The sequence below is a fragment of the Pseudoliparis swirei genome, chromosome 12 (genome assembly GCF_029220125.1).
Source record: "Pseudoliparis swirei isolate HS2019 ecotype Mariana Trench chromosome 12, NWPU_hadal_v1, whole genome shotgun sequence".
In the NCBI taxonomy this organism is placed as follows: Eukaryota; Metazoa; Chordata; class Actinopteri; order Perciformes; family Liparidae; genus Pseudoliparis; species Pseudoliparis swirei.
Genome location: NC_079399.1, coordinates 10,371,880 through 10,392,462, shown reverse-complemented (window position 1 = coordinate 10,392,462; position 20,583 = coordinate 10,371,880). Strand labels below are relative to the sequence as shown.

The window sequence follows — 20,583 nt, the reverse complement described above, 5'->3', positions numbered from 1 at the left end:
TAGCTGGGGTCATATTGACCTCAAGGGTAAAATATGTTAATAAATATAAAGGTAACAGGAGGGTTAAACATTGAATCGGGTCATATTGACCCGAAGGCGACAGGAGGGTGAAACATTGAATCGGGCCAAATTGACCCGAAGGCAACACAAGGGTTAAAAGACAAACCATGTGTAAAAGATCCCAATTGGACTTTAATGCGAGGAGATGGTGAAGAGATTTTTAGAAGGAACAGACATCCAAACCATAGGACACCTGGCGGCGGCAGAGCAAGAGCCGATGGTTCAAACTGTGATAATCTCTCCCTTCTTGGCGCAGGAGGATCCCATCATCAGCTCCAGCCTGCGAGAACCAAGAGGGATAGTAGGCTACACGTCTATGGAGACATTCCCACAGGACTGCCACTTGATACACGGACTGCATATTTTTCTTTAAATGCAACTGTGGGAAGTGGCGTGTTTGTCGGACAGAGACGGGGCGAGTTGAAGAATGTGGCCCCCCGAGGGCCGACGTCTGGCGTGGACACGGAGCGAAGGCCCGCTCACACACAGCAGGGGGCTGACACATTCATGTTTAGGTACGAGTAGCATGTTGTTAAGCAGCAAGGCGTCTGCTCCATGAACATCTTGGGGAAAAAAAAGAAGAAGATGGCAGCTTTCTGGATCGCTGGATCAAATGTGGCATGTGTTGTAAAACAAGCGTTCAATAAAAACTGCAACGTGAAGTCGAAACTGGTCATTTTTCCTTCACTGACTCGGCTCTCAGGAGCGCCGGCTCATGAGACTTGAGACTTAATTCCCTGAACACTTCACTTGACAACCCAAAATATTCTCAAACGTCTTGATGACAGACAGTTTAACGCTACAGGTGTTGGGGAGTGCCGACGTTACAGCGTCACATGTGGAAACAACAACCTCTTTGTCGCTTCAGAGAGAGCTTCACGAAATGAGATCCCTTGGATTGTCATTTGGGTCTGAAGATATATTTTAAAATAAAAAGGTCAACTGGTAAATAAAATAAAAAAAGGACAGCCATCTTGATTGCTGGACCAAATTTGACATGTGGTTTCAAACAAAAGGCAACGGTGCGTGAATCTGAGACTTCTGTGGCCCCTGGGGGTCTGAGGCTTCGGGGTCAGCTGCCTGTTCGGCTATCAAGCCTGGGATCATTGGAGCCATTTCCCAGCAAACCTTTTGAGTTACACTTCCAAGAAATTCAAAGGGCCCTGTCCTTGGTACTGAAAATAGCCAGTCGAGAGCAAAAGCAACAGGAGGCTTCAGCAGGTGAAGTCAGAAGTGCTACATAAACAACTCCAATGTGACAAAACATGGATTTTCCAGCACATTACAAAGCAGTGACGAAGCCCCTCCTCATCAACACCAGGTCTTCAAATCTGTCTTCAGCTCTCAAAACAAGAGCACACACACACACACACATATATATATATGAATGACAGCATTCCTGGAGTCTTGACTGTGGTTAGAAGTGCCAGAAAATGTGAAACGGCTTTAAAATGCGAGTGGAGCGAGAGCGAAAGAGGACACGTTGAAGGAGCCACGGGACAACGGCAGGAGAGCGAGAGTCAACTGCTGGCTGTGAAAACAGAAACGCAACATTTGAGTAAATAAAGAGCTTTATTTGATCAACTCATTTGTAAATTTGGACAATAAAGGACACATCACTTTTGCTTTCACAAAATATCTCTGAACTGATGAATCTTGGACATTCAACATATTGGAGAATAGGTAATAACGGCTTTTTGTGCGCTCAAAAGCAAATGTATCAATTGAAAAACTTATGACATGTACAGCAAAAGCAGCACCAAAAACAGACAGTGGGTTATTTTCCAAAATAAAAAGGAAATAAGTTGATGAAACCATAATATTAAAGTACTCTTTAAGACAGTTTTAAGACTTAAACTGACCCTTTCATGAATAAGGGAAAAAACACTGGAGGTCAAAAGCATAAACACAGTAAATGTGATGTACAGGATTTGGTTGAAGGTCATCTTAGACATATTACACATATGTATGATTTAGAGAGAAATTGGCCTACTGGGAAGTATGAAAGCATTTCCTGTCAGGCGTAGTGGATTGACTCCTCACAGATTACAGCCTTGGCACTAAGTGAATAAGGTTGTAAAGTTAAAACTCCAGGGAGGAAATACAGTCTAGTTACAGAGACAATGGCTGCTTGTAAAATATTTATAATGACTCAATGGATGCTCTTTCAGATGGCTGGATTGATAGATTTGATGGAATATTTTATGTGGATGATGCGTTCTTCAATTGATGCTCAGAAGAGCCCAGTGATCTCCTCCGTGACAGGGTCAAGGTCAATGTCGTAGAAACAGGGTCGGGTTGGCAGGCCGGGCATGGTGCTCATCTGAGGGAAACAAAAGACGAGGGGACATTACGTACAATAGTTTTTAATGGAGCAATCCAAGTTAAGAATGAAAAACAGCCCATATTCGTTTTTCCAATTTAAGTTATCATCTCCATTTATACACATCATAAAGACACAAAAAGCACACAAGACAAAAATCATATGGTCATTTTTAAAAGACTTTTTTCCAGGTCCTTTTGCCGTTTTGTTCCATTTCAGTGTTTTTATGTTGAATGACGAGAAAAAGACTCAGTGTGACGCTTTATAATTATTTACAGCCTTTCAGTCTCACAGAATGCTGCAAACACAAACAGCGTGCGACAAAACGCGGCTACACACAAATACGTTTCACAATAAATGCAACATGTACACTAAATAAATATACTGACCCATCTGAAATGACTCGATACCCAAAAGACGACTTGAGGGACTACAGCATAGTGTTGTTTACAATAAGGCACCTTTTAGAGTTACATCTTCCCACCGAGACGCCTCATTAAGAGCAAAGGTGAACACGTTTACTCCCCAAAGTTCCCCGTCAGTGTTTCTAAATCACTGTAATATTAGCAGCTGCTTCATGTTCCTAGTCAGCCTTTAACCCTCCTGTTACCTTTACATTTAATAACATATTTTACCCTCGGGGTCAATTTGACCCCAGCAATTAAAACCTCCAGAAAATTATTAGAATTAATATTGTTTCCCAAGTTTAAGTGTGAGGTACTTTGTTTGTTTGTTGACTACCTAAATAGCCCTTTAAATATATAAAAAAGTTGATATTTCTTATATGTTTGACACAGTGAAAAACAGCCTGGGGTCAAATTGACCCCAAAGAACACCGACATTAAACATTGAATGGGGTCAAATTGACCCTAAAGGTAACAGGAGGGTTAAACAAGAGTCTCATGAAAACATCAGTAACATCAGACTCAAACCTCTAATAAAGTAAACGCTCATATTAAAGCCTGAGCCACAACACAGCTGCTCGGCACCGAAAGGCAACTTTGCGTAAAGGCGAGCGAATGAGATCGACCCCTCCGGCTTCAATGACTATAATCTAGACTCATTCACGTCTGGGCACACAGGCGATCAATGAGTTGACAACCTACACTTTAGCTGGGATGAACTTAGCCAGCGACAGTGGGAGCTTTGATTACATCTATTGCGTCTGTCCATCCTGGAGAGGGATCCTCCTCTGTTGCTCTCCTGAAGGTTTCTTCCCTTTTTTCCCCCTTGAAGGGTTGTTTGGGAGTTTTTCCTGATCCGATGTGAGGTTTTGGGACAGGGATGTCTATGTGTACAGATTGTAAAGCACTCAGAGATAAATTTGTAATTTGTGAAATTGGGCTATACAAATAAACTGAATTTAAATAAAATTGAATTTGTCCTCACTGCCGTCACAATAACGATGACAATAGGCACAGTTGACAGTGGAATTGAAAGATTATTTTCCCCGTCTGGATTAGGTGACAAAACTAATCCGAATGTACATTTAAAGCCAATAAATGTGCAACTCCAATACTCCAGTGTTGAATGTACAGCAGGAAAAAAGTCAGCTCGAACAATTCATCCGAAGCCCAAACTTTAACTCCAAAAGCTCAGCCGCATCATCCCGTCCGAGATGAAGACTAAATCACCTCGCTCATTATACGGGGAGCGACATTCTTTGCGTGCCTCCGTTCTTTTGACCCAGAGCCAGGTTTATGGGCCCCATTAGTGGGAATGAGACGGGAGGAAGTGACCAGCCAATTTCCTGTCTGAGGAAACGCAGCGCTGCATTTAAACGGGGACCAAATGAGGAGAACGTGCTTACATAATCTAATGCCAACTGCTGACGCTCACTGGTCTCATGCAAACCGTGACCGCTGTCACGCGACACGGGTCTGACGACATCCACCGATAAAGCTTTAACCACAGATGACTCAGAAGTCGAGCCCATTGGAAGGAATTCAATATCAATGCATCACCTTTTAAATCTAATGGATGCATTAAGAAAAACGATGGCAGAGGGAGCACTTCATTTCTCCTTTTAGTTACGACGTCACGATGTCCGAACACTATTGCATGATGTCATAACAAATTGCTTAGTGGGCGAAGCTATTCACGTACACTACCGTTCAAAAGTTTGGGGTCATCCAGACAATTTCGTGTCTTCCATGAAAACTCACTTTTATTTCTCAAATGAATTGAAAATTGTATAGAAAATATAGTCAAGACATTGACAAGGTTAGAAATAATGATTAATATTTGAAGTATTAATTTTGTTCTTCAAACTTCAAGCTCAAAGGAAGGCCAGTTGTATAGCTTATATCACCAGCATAACTGTTTTCAGCTGTGCTAACATAATTGCACGGGTTTTCTAATCAGATATTAGTCTTCTAAGGTGATTAGCAAACACAATGTACCATTAGAACACTGGAGTGATAGTTGATGGAAATGGGCCTCTATACACCTCTGGAGATATTTCATTAGAAACCAGATGTTTCCACCTAGAATTGTCATTTACCACATTAACAATGTCGAGTGTATTTTTGATTAATGTTATCTTTATTGAAAAAAACAGTGCTTTTCTTTGAAAAATAAAGACATTTCTAAGTGACCCCAAACTTTTTAACGGTCGTGTACATTTTCACAGATGATGTTAAGCGACTCACAGGAGAAGCATAATCTACGACTTTGATCAGATGCATGTCATCTCCCGGATGAATCATCCGTATGAAAGATGGTGGTTTGGTGAATAAGTGGTTTAGTAGCCACACGGTTGGTGGTTTCAATGTGAAGAGGGAGCAAAGACGTTCGCCAAGAAAGCTCCCATGGTGCATTGTGATGTGTCCTCTGATGATGGATGGATAGCTTAAGATCATTTTCAGCAAACTAGCACGACAATGTGCAGATTGAAATCAATTTACTTTTGGATTCTGGGTACTTTTGTGAACTATGGCGTCGTGTTCTGTACGGTTTCACTCTGTTCTGAACCCGACGCAGCCCTCTTACAAAAGTCCGGCAAGACATGACGTCGTAGACTCACGGACGCTGCAATACCATCATTCTGTTCTTTAGAGGAACTGTGTTTCATGGTCCAAACTGAAGCAGCGTTGCTTCATTATGCAGAACAATAAGCGGCTTCCTGAACAGGAAAGTGTATCGTAGTCTACACTTCTAAAAGAGGACTTTAGACTTGAGCTATAATTACGATACAATGTGGTCAGAGAGCATGACGATGCACAAGTAGGACTGCAACAAAGAAGAATCTCTCGTTGCCCTGACAACACCATTTAGTTCAATTAAAGTGACGTGGACTTTGAAGATTGGATCACAGAAAGATGACTCAAAACTCACACATTTAAAAACAAAAAACTGCTTTAAAAGTAAGTGTTTTGCCGTTTGGATTCACATGAGGCTGCACATTTAAATATCTAAAGATGCTAAAATGTGAAGTGTAACTGTCCATCTGTCGAGGTTTTGAAAGCAACAAAGGAGGTGCTGTTCTGGTCCTCCTCGCCAGTCTGAGAACAAGTTGGCACTCGCAAAATGACACAACACTCCGTGGCTAAAGTTGGAAACTCCACTCAGCCAAATAAGCTCCTCTATTGTACCAAACACAATGCGTCTTTGTCAGGGTAAACCCTGGAGGAGACAATGTAGCTGGATGTCTACCCCCCACTGGTTCTGGAGAGGCGGCTCGGTCAACAACAGCACAGTAGATACACAAAAGGATTGAGGAGATTATGGAAGTGTATATTCTATTTAAGATTAATGGACCGGCAGAGGAAATGTGGAAATACAATCAGTGGGGAAAAAGCTAAAGGAATGCTCCTTATGTTGGGCTGTATGTTCATCTGGGGAACTTGCCTTGTTGGCTGCAAGACAAGTTTGAAAAGGGAATGTATTAAATTCAACCCGTTGAGGTCATGCTTGTAGTTTGAATTCTCAACAGTGAGAATGAATTACTTCCCTAAAGAACACTTTGAACTTCCTCGTGACAAGTTGCGAACATTTACTCTTGTTTAGGAGCTGACTTAATGCATGTTTGGCAGTCACACATTAGAGAATTACATATTTATACAGATGCCGTGTTGATGGAAGGGGACAAAGCGTCAAATTCCAGTCCCATAACTTTACATCTGTGCATCGGTTTGACTGAAACTGAAGCAAAACTACAGTTCAACAGTCTCAAAGACGATGATTTCTTGAGTTTGTCGCAGGTCTTTGGGTCATTTACATGGCCAACGTTAGCGAACATTAATCAGGCCGACTTTCATCTCATGTGTGCGTTCTCTTATAGATGTAAACACAGAGTGTCGAGCATTAACCAACCAGTTGTGACCATGTGGCATATCCATCCAATCGGAGCAGCCGGGGGTTTAACACTGCAGCGGAGGCAGCTCTGACGGGATATGAACTCTCTAAAAAGATCTATTGTTCTGCCTGCGACCCCTCCCTCACATATCTGGAGAATGACATCAGCCCCTTCCTGATTCTTCACCCTGTAAAGACCCTTAACCCCCCTTAAAACCTCCCCCTCTCTCTCTCACGCCCACATCGCCTCCGGAGTTTAGCCGTTGAGATCCGTCTTCCTCTCGGAGTCTCGTGTGACCCGATATTGTCAACGCTTTGCCAGATATATATATTAAAACACATACTGTACATAGATTGTAAAACAGCATTTTTGCATTTATAAACTAGAACGGGCACTCGGTAGCACGCATACCTTCGCATATCACAAGATTGGGCATTGAATTATGAACATTTTGGCATTAGTTGCATGCCAATTGGATATAAATTGACCGCGCTATGGTAAAAAGAAGATTTTGACCTTTTCATGACCTTGACCTTTGACCCGATCGATCCCAAAATCTAATCAAATGGTCCCCGGATAATAACCAATCATCCCACCAAATGTCATGCGATTCGGTTTAATACTTTTTGACTTATGCGAATAACAAACAAATCATCAAAACATTACCTTCCGCATTTTCAATGCGACGGTAAAAAGAAATTGAATGATTTCTTTCAATGAGCATTGGGTCGGGTGCCTTTACATGCTCGCCTCTCCCTTCTCTCGTTGAAGCTTCCTTTCTAAAAATTCAAAAAAAAATCTGAAACATGACACTGGGTGCCGTTTCCTGATTCTACTGGGCATCTACGACACTGTTGGAGGACTGTAACATTTGTGAACCATGTAATTTTAACCAGATAACTAATTGAGTTTTGAAGAGGTCTGTGGATCGCTCTGGTCGGCTCAGCCAAAGAGTTCAAAGAAAAATGTGGAGACTTCCTTTGGGTTAGGAGTCACAGTTCAAGGGTTGTCAACGTTGCCAGTGGCTCCGCGGGCCACAGCAGATCAAAGGAAAGGTTGGGAGACTGGACAGACGCCACACCAAGACACTGCCATGCCTTCCCAGCATGCCCGGTGTTTGACACCTCTGCCCCAGCGTATCAAAGCCCATCCCCTCAGGGCGCTCTGGTGAAACAGCAGGGGGTCGGACGCGAAGGAAGCGGCCACCTTCCTGCCCCGGCCCATCGTCAACCACCAGGCTCCGGCTCGCCCAGCGCACTTCTAACCAGCTCAGTAAGAAGTCAGGAGAAGGAAAAACAAACTTGTGCAGTCAGAAGAAGGATCCACATAAAGTCTCTTCGCGCTATGCTTGAATTTAGAATTTAATTGTGTGCTCTTTACGTTCTTATTTGCTTTTATCATTTGTTTTTATTGTAATTTTAGTTATTTGTATTGCATAGTTTTTAGGATATTTTAACTATGTGTTGTAAAGCATCTTTGAGTAATTTGAAAAGCTCTATAGAAATGTAATGTATTATTATTATTATAAGAAATTGATAAGACAACAACAGAAAAGGGAAGTCTGTGATTCAACTTCACAGCAACAAACCTCAACATACAATATCACAGACTTTGTAGTTTCCCAAAAGTCCAGATTAGGATTTTAATTAGTGAAGTTAATTACAGTCAAACTTTGATTATGTCCACGACCCTGTGAGATCACAGTGATCCGCTGGAGTCATCAGTAATATCCCTAGATATTACAGTAGGAGGAAAAGAAAGGGCTCCATGTTGTACAATTAGATTCAACATCCTGCGCAGTAAATAGCCTTTTTATGTCTGTAGCCTGGTTTTCAGAGCATTCCCACTGAAACACAGATGTACAGACAAACATCCATGAACACATACAAGAGGCTGTCGAGGTGCACAGAGTCAAAGCATAACTTCATCGTAAACACGTCGCTATGGTTTCCTGTGGTGCAACAATGAAACTCTCTGGTTTTCAGCCAAAACACGTATTGTTCCCTCCGGATGAAGCCTAACATGTTCCAGATTTCACTTTAAACCAAAATAACTGTTTGCTTTTGGCCACCTGGGACCAGTGAAAAGGCTTTGTGAACACAACATTGAAATATCATCACCTTTCAAGTTGAAATGGAACTTAACAAACGGCTGCTTATTAACATATTCAGCTGTGAAGGGGAAACATTATCAGTTATTTGAGAGTTGCACGTGGGTCCATCTGGTAAATCTAAGTCCAACAGCACCTATCAGCTCTGCTTTTGGTCTTCATCATCTCTTGAGGTAAATGTCGCTGCTAAATGCTCCACTGAGTTCCCCAGCTAGTCTCTCATCCGTCTGATTGTTGGTGCTGAGCTGGTGGTGTACAGTGGGTCTTTAGACATTAGTTGCCCATGCTATGCTTTAAGAAGCTAAATATATTTTACATACAAATCTCTTCTGTACAGCCTGATATAAAGTCGAGGTTCACTTTAACATATCATACACAACAGTTTGTAGTATTTTACTCAATGTAGTCTACAGCTTAGAGTTTGCCGTGAAGTTTCGGTGAACAACATTAAAGTCACAAATGCATTATGCAGACGTGATGAATGCATGTACTGTAATCACCAGTCACTTTAAAAAAGCTGTGTGATGGTGAGCTATAATGGCAAAAGGACTGAAGTTAGAAACAGCCAGCCGTGGTAAACTCTTGCAGACTGCAGCTACGTACCGTTCCCACAAGTGGGTAGATGAAACCGGCTCCGATGCTAGCGCGAACATCTCGAATCGGCAAAACAAATCCAGTGGGTACGCCCTTCTTGTCAGGCATGTGGGACAGGGACAGGTGAGTCTTTGCCATGCAGATGGGCAATGAGCCATAGCCCTGGTTATAGGACAAATCAACCAAGACACTTGGTTAGTGAGTGTGTGTTAAAGTTGAGATAAAGACACACAAAGTGAGCCAGAAAGGAGAAGATCTGAGAGTCAGTTATTGCAGCAGTGGTCTCACCTGTTGAGTGTAGTAATCTATCTGGGCCACGGCCTCTGGAGACAGCTCAATGTCATCAGCGCCATACACTTTTTTTGCGATTGTTCTGATCTTCTCAACTATCGGCATCTATGGGAAAACCAGTGTGTCAGGAAGGTAGAAAGAAACGAGGCGTCCAGCCAAAGGAAAATATTGAAGAAATTAGATTCAGTGAATACACATCTGTGTGACGTCAATGTTAATAAGAGTGACTGTGAATACAATCAAGTGGAATTACTTTTACCGTTTGGCAAATACTAAACACTCCATTCATTTTTATTATAGTGCCAGAACTGAAGATTGGGGAGATTTAAGCAAACATAATTTTCTCTTTCTACAAAGCCCCAGCAAAAGACAGGTTCTGTTAAACACTAGAGTCCAACCCGGCTGGTCTGCCTCTGATGGCTCCTCCTCTTCAGACAGAATGGCCTCTACTCCGAGAACTGTAGACTGTTCTCTCGAGGGTTGTTTGGGGTCTTTAAGTTACCCCGCCCCCCTGCTCCACCAAGAGTCCAATCCTGACGTGTCTTGCCGGCGCCGAGGCAAATAAATATTAAATACGAATATTATAATAACATCCGTATGAGACACTAACTATGTATTTTTATATTTCATAAACATGTCTGGGGGAGAACTTCAATTATGATCAGTTGAAAAAAAATAGCAACATTTCTATAGAGTGTCAGTCACCTCGATGTTGTACAGGAACTGGAAGTTGTTGGGTCTGCTGGCGGCCTGGTTCACAGCGTGGGCCAAATCTAAGGACCCTCGGCCGCCCTGCGCCCAGTGGTGACACGGCACGGCATCAGAGGCGCCGCACTCTTTTGCCATCTGACACACAAGCTCAATCTCTGCCTGGGTATCTGTCCTAGAAGATCACATAGGGAAACATTGTTAGCAGTGCTTGTCAATTAATTACTTATTCAGAGACAAAATAAATGGAACAAAAAAAATGTGCTTTTGTGGGCGCAAGGAATCCCATCCGGACTCTAACCGACTGCATCTTACGGAAAACTTGGGGACTCAATCTAGGTTATGTTTTTGAGGATGTGCGTGGATCTTACTTGAAGACATTGAGGGCCACCACGACTGGGACCCCAAACAGGTGTGTAATTTGGATCTGCTTCCTGAGATTACTTCGACAACCGCCTGCAACGAGACTCAGGTTCTATGGGAGAAACAGACAAAACAAAAAGGTCAGGAACGTATCATTGGAAACAACCGGTTACGACATGTATCAGAGCAACTGCGCCCCCCCTCCCCCCCCACTGCGTGTTAAACCCTTATAAGAGTGATAGTATCCTACTGTGTGCTGTTATTCAGTCATCGGTCTCACATTGTATACCATCATGTGCAGAAGTCCAGTTATTCCAGAGTACATTAATAGAATATTGTGTTGCTACTCCCAAGTTTGACAGCAGTAATCCAATCATTTACTTTGGGTGTTTGTGTGTGTGTGTGTGTGTGTGTGGGTGTAGATGTGCATGTGACCCCAGGCAGTAAGGCCATACAGGTCCCCTAAATTAATGTCCATGGCTGTTTTCTCCAGTACTTCTGGTTTTCATTACAGGCTTTACAATTAACTTATACTGCTTCATTATTTACTCAGCTGAAGCAGCCTGAAAGACGAGTGATTTGGGCCAGATATGAACATACACACACACCACTTTGCTAAGACCCACCTTCACGGAAACCACGTTCAAAGATTGTATTTGTGCGGTTAATCAAATAAGTACTCTTAACCATGTTAGTGTGCGAAGTATTTCTGCATATAGGGATTAAATATCTGTGAGAAAACAGACGAAGGCAGATTTATTATCCATTTATTTATTGCATCACATCTCCTGGCTTATGCTGCTCGAAAACAGGGTTCATGTGTGTTTTGAATAATGTCCATGATTTTTCCATTACACATCTTTTTATGACCATACAGTCTCTGAAACATCCGTGGATAGGCTTCATGAAAAAAATAATACAATTCCATTTCAAATGTACTAGTAACTCTATAGCTTAACTAGAATTCAGGACAAGCTATGGCTGTTGGGAATCATGGCCATGTGTCGTCACGTTACACGTGGAGCCGTCTTGACTTTAACCTGTTAGTGCATGACATGGCCCTTTGTGTGACGGACGACAGGGAAGCACTGCTGCTGGCAGCGCGCGATTGGCATGTTCAAAATGTCTAACGTTTTACTGCACAGTCCACGTCAGTCTCGAGCCATGCCGTATAAATCACATGACCGGGCGAAGACATTTTTAATCTGCTTTCTCCTGTTATTAAAAGTTATGCAGATCAGGTGGGAGTCTTGCGTTGCCGCACGCAGAGAACGACTTCACGCGACATGACCGACTTACCCAGTTTAATTGATATAGATGTTCCTCAGTTGTTATTAACTGAACCGCATGCACCGTTTTATAAAAGGTTTTAGTGAAATGTTCATGATTTTACTTTTTCTGGGTTAATTTGTATTTTAAAAAAAAAATGCTTTTCCGGTTTTTTGATGACCATACGATACCATTCTAAAAAAATTAAAATTAAACATAAAAAACAACAAAAAGGGACAAGGCCAGCTAAAAGGATGTGTTGCATAAATGGATAACAAGTCATTTCCATCCAACTCAGAGTTATCCTGATCTTTCACATCTTTACTGAAGAAAACAACCAAGCGGAATATGAGCACATGATTGTTTTATAATTGAAGCCTCGCATTAGCCAATGAGTTTAAATGGCTTTCATTTTCCTGTAAACATCCTGACCTTAACAACTAAATTTAATAAAAATGGGCGTGGTTAATTATTTTAACTTGATTGGAAGAGATTTAACAGCCCCAAACTCCCCTGCTCAAATATGTCACGACACGTATCATTATCATTATTATGTCTCCCTAATGTTTATATATTTTTCAAAGTGGCTATGCTTCTTATTTGTGTGAATGTAAGCATATCTATATGGATCATACCTCATCAATGTACTCTCTGGAAAGTGGTGCCCCAGCCGACACCTGAAAACAAACGGACAAAATATATTAACACACTTCAGTATTGGGTAACATTTAGCTATATATTGGAATTTATTTCAATCTAGTTTTACGTATTTGACCACACCCACACCCCCACACAAAACATCGGTGCATTGATTGTTTAATTCCTCCAAATCAGAATTTGTTATGGGTGAAAGCAATACATACGGAAAGACCCCTTCATTTCATTCTAACTGGCTGACTGTTCTGTTCCGTCAGCTTACATTTGGTCCACCCCCGTGCATCTTCAGCGCTCGGACAGTTGCAACCAGCACCACCACGTCTGGCCTGAGCCCTGAAGTCCGACATTTGATGTTGAAGAACTTCTCCATCCCAATATCCGCTCCAAATCCAGCTTCCGTCACTGTGAGGAAACAAAAATAGTAATTTTTGAAATGGAAATCTCACAATCTACTGAGGGCATGTTAAGATTCTGGACAGTATACAATCGTAATGCAAGCGGACAGGAATCCCCTTTTCTCATCTTTTGTTTGTGCTCTGTAGAAAAGACTTAGGAATTGCCAAATACAGGATATCCTCTCCACCGGACAGGAACTGCAGCAGCACTTAGAAAAGACATCAAGGGGAGTGAGGTTCATGGTGATTGCCGACACAGGCTGACCCGATCTCGAACGAGTCACCTACCTCTTGTTCAATAGTTAATCCCATTTTGACCTCAACCCAACTTTACACACACAAGTTCAGTCCGACATCTTTAAAGAATCATGGGAACACGGGGCGAGTCTGACTGTAACCCTGTATTGAGTAATGGGTTCACTGCCAGGCCTCTCGTATGGACGGACCGACACTCCTCTTGAACAGGCTCCAAACAAAGCAAATACTCCACCTGGAATTACGGCCTTGTTGAGATAAGGTTTCCCGTTACGCATCGTGTGTGTGGCTCCATTGTGGTGGCGCTAAGCTAGACATTTAGAGGAAGGCTCAGGCTGACTGAGCCGAACACGTTTCCTGAGGCTTCGTCAAAGCAGCCTGGCGGGAACACTCACTTTAACTGAAAGGGAATAAATGATTGCATTAAAAAAAAAGATGTCAGATTTCAGACAAATACGGTTTTCAATTGTGATTAACTAATGATATCCATGACTATAAAGTGACGGACTAGAACTAAAAGTTCAATGGACTCTAAAGTTAGTCAAACCCTAAATCAATATAACATGACCAAAATCAACTGTGTGAAAAAAGGATGCTCAGTCAGAAAATTACGTACATTTTAGAAGAAAACTAAAACAATCAATTATGAGAGGGAGAATCAGTATTTGTTATCGTTTTAAACAGCCATGTTGTAGCCAGGTGTAGTTATGATTATTTTATTATTGTAATAAAGATCTATTTGTTTTTTTAAATGATATCCCACTAGAGTGAACCGGCCAAAACTTGACTCACTCTGAATTCACTGGGCCGCCCAGCACAAGCGTTTCCACCAGTGAGCTACACGATGTCGACCGCGAGTACAAACCAGACGCATCACCTTCCGTATAATCTTTGTGAGGGAAGCCTCCATCTTGGACACAGTGGCCATCAGCTAACCCTCTCAACATGCAACTCAATTAAAGTAAGTACGGTTTATGTGTATTGCACTGATCACAGACTAAGGGTCACAGTGCAGTACAATAGTTAATTAAAACAATTAGTCAATAACGTGGGCCAAAACAATTCAACAGTTAAAAGAGCAAAGTACAACAGAGTAAAATATGGTGCAATAAAAAACACAATACAAATAGGATAAATAATAATAAAAAGATAAAAACCAGGCCATAGAATATGTAATTTAACCAAATGCCAGTGTGAACAGGTATGTTTTGAGATTGAGTTTAAAGGATGCTGTGGAATCAGCAAACCTGAGGGGTGCAGGCAGAACTTTGCAAGGCTTTGGTGCTACTGCCTCAAAAGCTCGGTCACCACGAGGAGAATACTTAAAAAGGAGAATACTAAAATGTGACATTTATGGAGTGCAGTTAAGCGGCCATAAGGAATTATTTGGATCAGTTCCCTTAGGATGGAAAATATATCATGGTATCCATTGTAGAAGGTAAGAAATGATTCTTATTATTTTTATAATCCCTTGTTTTGTTTCAAGGGAACGTTACGCACGAGGCTTCCAGTAAGAAATGGATTTATCACTGTAGCCCACAGTGCTTGTGGCAGACACATTTCTCAGAAGCGTAGGTAAAAAAAACAAAGTGTTTCTATGAAGAAATGAGTCACTCTGCGGTTCACTGCGTTAGGGAAAATAAGATTTATTCTTCCAGGGATGCGCAAAAGCACTGCGAGGATGGGAGGAGAGAGAAAATAAGTGGGAGAGAGATAAAGTGCTGCAGTAAATGAGACAAGAAATATCTTCAGGTGAAATAATAGGAAGAAAAGTATAGTTGTATTGCCCCGACTTAACAGCGTCTAAGAATATGACAATGTTGATTGACGTTAAGCAGGAATAGCGTCTTGTGGGGCCTTGGCTGCATCTCTCTCCAAACGTTAAAGTCTTTCAGAGTAAAGGGCAACAAATTACGCCTGAGGGATGAGCACAAGAATGCATCTCGACTTGGTGTGGCCTCGACCGCTGACAGCGCGCGTCGTGTTTCTCGTTGGCGTACACTAGCGCGTTGGCTCTGAAACCTGAACCAGCCTGCCAATGGAAATCACAATCTTAGGATCAGGATACGTTGATATTCCCATACGTTGTGTGATTATCTCCTACCAACTGAAAACAGGAGGATTCGCAATGCAGAGCCGAGAATTATGTGAGGGAAAAGGATGGAAACAAAGATTGCGAGTTCATAATGACAGCAAGTAGAACCGCTTTGACATTCCACCAAGCAGGGGACTGACCCCACAGGGTGTCACGAGGAAACACGTGCGAGCTTCCTGTTCTGTGTGACGACCTTGAACGGGCCAGAGAGCAAGAGGAGGTCGAAGTATGAGTATCGGCACCCATGCCAGTAAAAACACCACCAGAGAAGGCTGGAAAGTGGGCTAGATCTACACAACTGCCTATTTTCCATTTGGAGATGCAACTAATGATTAATCTCATTTTTGAGTATTGTGTTTTCTTCAATTATTGAGTTTTTAAAATGTTACAAAACTAGATATATTCAATATAGAATTATATAAAAAGCAGGAAATCTTTGTATTTTAAAAAGGTCCAATTCCTTTAATTTTTATTATGGCTTGTCTAAAATGGATAATTTAGTTGTTTTAGAGTGAGGTTGTATGAGGTACCGTAATCTACTAAAGGAAATATACATATGCAACTCATACAACCCCACATCAAAACACCCAAAATGAGCCCTTTAAATTGATATGTGATCTTAAAACTAGGCGTTTATTACTATTATTTACTACTCAATGAGTCTACCAATACTTGTTGTACTAGTCGATGGCGGTTGGCACGCCCATAGTTTTGAGAAAGAAAAGCAATAAAATGTACTGCTGAGGACGGGAACAGAACAAAAACATATTTTAGGCACCTAAAATAACTAACAACTATCAATTTAAGTGTACACTATATTATGAATATGTTTACATTCCACTAACTAGAGCATAACTATGCATATTGCAAGGATGGAGAATTTAAAAAAGGCAATGCGTTTCTGTTTTTTTTAAAGTGGTGTACAAAAAGGTATTAGAGCTTTAAATGTTCCCCATGCTGAACATATCATACGGCCCAAATGATTTGTTGTTTTGGTTTAGGGAGGCTCTGCCGTGTGGGAAATCTAGCAGTAAAGCGGTTTTCGGGGGTTATCTGCGTTCATACTCCAGACTGTTAATGATACAGGAATCCCTCACATCTGGCATGTGGAATTCATCCCCCGGCAGCCCCCTCATCACAATAGCAGCATTTCTCCAATTTTAAGTCCAGATCCCAAACCGACCTGAAAAACCCACAATAATACGGAGCGTGATGAAGTACGGCCGAGAGTGAGTTCTCACACACCCCAACAGCCCTCACCGGGTTCACAGAGAGGTCATCTGCATCCTTTGCCACAAGAGCGGAGTTTGCGGAGATAATCAATCTGCAATATAAATGACTCCTTTACATCATTATATTATTACATTATCAGACATTATTATGCTGTGGTTACATCCGTATCAAAGACGGAACAAATAATTACAGTCCATTACAGTCAATTTGGGTTTAATCTTTTAATTGTCCTATTCATTCCTATATAAACATCAGATGTAGGATTATTATCCGATATAGGGTTTATTAAATTTGAGAACATTTGTGGTTCTGCGAATAATGCGGTTGGTCAAGTTCATTTTTTACTTTATTGTACGTTATGTCTATTTTGGTAAATAAATTACACTGAAAAAACAAGTTTCGGGAGAGGGATGGAGAGTTGTCTCCATAACTGTATACAATAAATGATTTACGGAGCTGCATGTTATATATTATTTAACACGATATTATCATGTGCATTAGCAACATGATTTAAATATTAAAGTTACCGTCATTACTGGTACATCCACCCCCCATCTTAACAATTACTTCAGTGTCTACAATGCTTTCATAACCAATCAAAAATGACCATTATTAAACGTGATGATCAAACTAGATTAAACAAAAAGGGCCGACTTGTCGTTCCAGAATGTATTTGAAGATACGGTAATATTTTCAATCCCGCTGTGATTATTCCTTTCAGGAGGTGCCAGTTAAAATAAGGCAAAGTGTGTAGCATCAGAAAACAAGGGCCAGAGAGGGAGGGAGTGGGAGTGAGGGGGTTACATGCATCCCAGCTGCAGAGGGAGGGAAATGAGGGAGGTAGAGTTCCTTGCATACCTGAGAGTCAGGTAACAAACACACAGGGAGGAGGGGGGGGGGGGGAATGAGACGGACAGATGGAGAATCAGTGGGGTGGAGAGGTTGAGAATAAAAACACACACAAGCCTCTCCGCTCCCGTGTTGTGAAACCCAACTCTCTGCTCGCGCCGACTACACATTTGCCCGGCTCACAGATGACAGCTCGTGTAAATGTTGTGTATGACCAAAGAGTCACTCATCTCCTTTCACCTCGTCACCGCTCCCACGGAAAACTCTCCCACATACACACAAAAGCCTCGACGAGATTGACGTGCACATCAAATCCACCTGACGAACTCCACGACGCACACGGGTGCATTCCAAACATTTCTCTGCAGCCAAAGTAAATGAGGACGGGCAGCGGGATAATAGACGGATACAAATGGGAATAGTCAAGTATGCTTTGACGTTGAAAGGATTTGTGTGGTTTACTCTAAAGCATTCCAGGGGCCCTTAAGATTATCAATCAGCTTCCTTCCCCTCGCTCGTATTTTTTTTTAACGCAATCTTTCCACCCGTTTCCTAGAAAGTTACACGGCAAGACGGCAGAGCAGCACACGAGTCAACCGGAGGCAGCTTGAACAGAGGCAGGACCACAACGGAGATGAATGTGGGCCAAAGGTTGCAACAGCAGGGGAGCAGGCTGAAGTTCATGGCTGGTGTAAATCGTCGTTTAATCTGCCCAGCTAAGGAAGTTTAGGCCTTAAATTCCTCCACATGTGGGATTCCTAGACTCCGCAGTTAACGTCATGTTGTCCGTTATCGTCAAAAGCGTTGTGGTTGTGCGTCTGCGTCGGCTTGTGATCTGTATGCACGGATTGTGCGTTCTTACCGACAAAGCCGTCCCGTCCAACCAACTTCAAAGCCAGCTTGTCTGCCAGCACAGAGGAGTTGCCATGGGCGATGTTGGCAAAGGGCCCAGCATGGACAAACACTGGCGTACCCTGAAACAACAAGGAGGGGAAAACACAAACATGCAGGAGGAGTTGAGGGAAACAGAGCGACCCACAGCAACTCACCCGACCAAGTTAATAAAAGGACCAACTCCTTCTTTCAAACTAAATCCAATATCGTTCAGAAACATAAATAAATGTTGAAGTGTGGCTGCACTTGGCTGGCACTGTGTCATCTAAACAGTCGGCACAAGTTAAGAGGTACTCAACTGGCATGGCAGCCCGACTGGGCCAAGCTTCCTCCTCAAAGACTACGTACGTACTGTGTGTGTGTGTGTGTGTGTCTTTCAGTGAGTCAGCTCTAAGTGAAGCACCTGCGACAAACATGTCATTCGCTCAGGTGCAATAAATGTGAAAAGTCTCATTTGTAAAAGCCTGTTGGATATCAGTTTATACGCCTACTCTCCAGAGATGAAGAGACCCGTTCTCGATCAGAACTAAACCTTCCAGGTCACGAGTTCAGAAATATTGATCACCTGGCCCTATAAATGGATTAGTTTTCCCTATTATAACCAGATACTTCACAGAAATGTGCTTAATGGATGGATATTTATGCCATGATACTTTCACAACATAGTTATGTATGGCACACTGGTGTTGTACCTTGGGTTTTGTTGCCACTTTGTGTTGTTCGTATTGTTGGGGTTGTTTGCATTTAGGCGTTAAAAAGCAGATACAAATAATGTTATTAATATCATACTCTTATTGATTTCATACAATTGAATCTAATGACATTTCCTTCTCATATGGGACTAAAACCCACGGCGGCTGTTCGCCGACAAGCAACAGAGGAACATCCTGAAGGGTTTGCAACCGCTCGGCTCCATTCATCCAAAGATGTTTTGCTTTGTGTATCCAGATTTCCCGGAAAGGAATGAAGGAATACAAGGAAAGGTCGACTGCTCAAGATAACCATCCTTCCATTGCACTCAGCACAGATTCTAAAAAAAAAAAGAAGACAAAAAAGGAAAATTACTGGAAAACTGTTCAAGAAGAAAACTGGGAAAAGCCAACCGACCCAATGTTAGGCTGCATGTGAATTCCTTGAGGGGGAGGGAAAAGGAAGGAAGGGAAGGATTTTCTAAGCTTTTGTTTGCATACCTCTCCCTCTGCTTGCATAAACAGCCTCCCCTCAGAGGAGTAAATCAGCCATTTAACAAGGCTGTCAAATGGCGTCGATGAAAACTAGTTGAACAGATCACAGCAGCATCCAAGTAAAAGAAAAGGTGGACATGGAAAAGAGGCAGCAAAGAGGAAAAACGGAAAAAAACATCCGTTTCGTAACCTTTCACTAACTTTGTCCTTCCTTCATTCAAAAAGGAAAGTTCACACACGTCATCCATTACGTGAATTCCCATCGGTGTTTCAACTCCTGAACTTTAACAAGACCCAGTTTACACTTTCCACATCCGAACATGAGGGAAAGAGATGGAGGCAATAACTAAGCCACAGCAGGTTGATGAAAGTGGAAAGACATTAAAAGTTGGGTCCCGTCACCTCTTCAACTCGTGGACAAGGATTATGAAGACAGGGCAAATGAACAAAAACAGGAAGATGGCGATCATGTCACCGTTTTCTTTTCTAGTGCATCTCCTGTACGGTCCACTAAACCAGCTGCTGACCAGTGCCACACAATAATAAAATGTCCCAGTGTAGATTTTCAGACAGCACACAGATCCGAACCCGAGAGTCTACGCCAAGTCTGCTGCATCTCGCTAGGAAAGATGCGTCCCGTCTGTTCGAGGAAAGCCACGGAGACAGGATGTTTGAAAAACCATCCCTTTTTTTGTTGTGCTTTGTCTCTTCCAAGCCCCATCTGAATCAACAAAGAAACATGTACACGCACACACACACACAAACTTCCATATGCCAACTCCATTCTCATGTGTGGATCTGTATTCAACACAAACAAGCGCAAGCCAAGAGGGCACGGAGGGCACAGGCGGCCACGCTGCATGGAAAATTCTCATGGAGCTCAGAGACCCGGTCGGTCCCGATACCAGTTCCCTGACCAGAATCACAGGAAACACACACAGGAAATGGTTTCACACAACATGACCGCAATGCTTCCTCAAAAAAAAAAAACGCCTACAAAAAGTAA

General features: G+C 42.2%; 1 protein-coding gene across 2 annotated transcripts in view; it reads right to left on the bottom strand.

Annotated features, from left to right (window-relative positions):
• Positions 1-1,613: 1,613 nt before the first annotated feature.
• Positions 1,614-20,583, bottom strand: part of mthfd1l (methylenetetrahydrofolate dehydrogenase (NADP+ dependent) 1 like) — a 34,527-nt gene continuing 15,557 nt past the window's right edge. For both annotated transcript variants that reach the window (XM_056428737.1, XM_056428738.1), the window contains 8 exons: positions 18,362-18,473; positions 12,935-13,074; positions 12,651-12,692; positions 10,755-10,858; positions 10,381-10,558; positions 9,673-9,780; positions 9,394-9,546; positions 1,614-2,383 (listed from right to left, as the gene is read on the bottom strand). In XM_056428737.1, the coding sequence (XP_056284712.1) occupies positions 2,294-2,383; positions 9,394-9,546; positions 9,673-9,780; positions 10,381-10,558; positions 10,755-10,858; positions 12,651-12,692; positions 12,935-13,074; positions 18,362-18,473 (927 nt within the window). In that variant the 3' untranslated portion in view covers positions 1,614-2,293. The remainder of the gene's footprint in view (positions 2,384-9,393; positions 9,547-9,672; positions 9,781-10,380; positions 10,559-10,754; positions 10,859-12,650; positions 12,693-12,934; positions 13,075-18,361; positions 18,474-20,583) is intronic.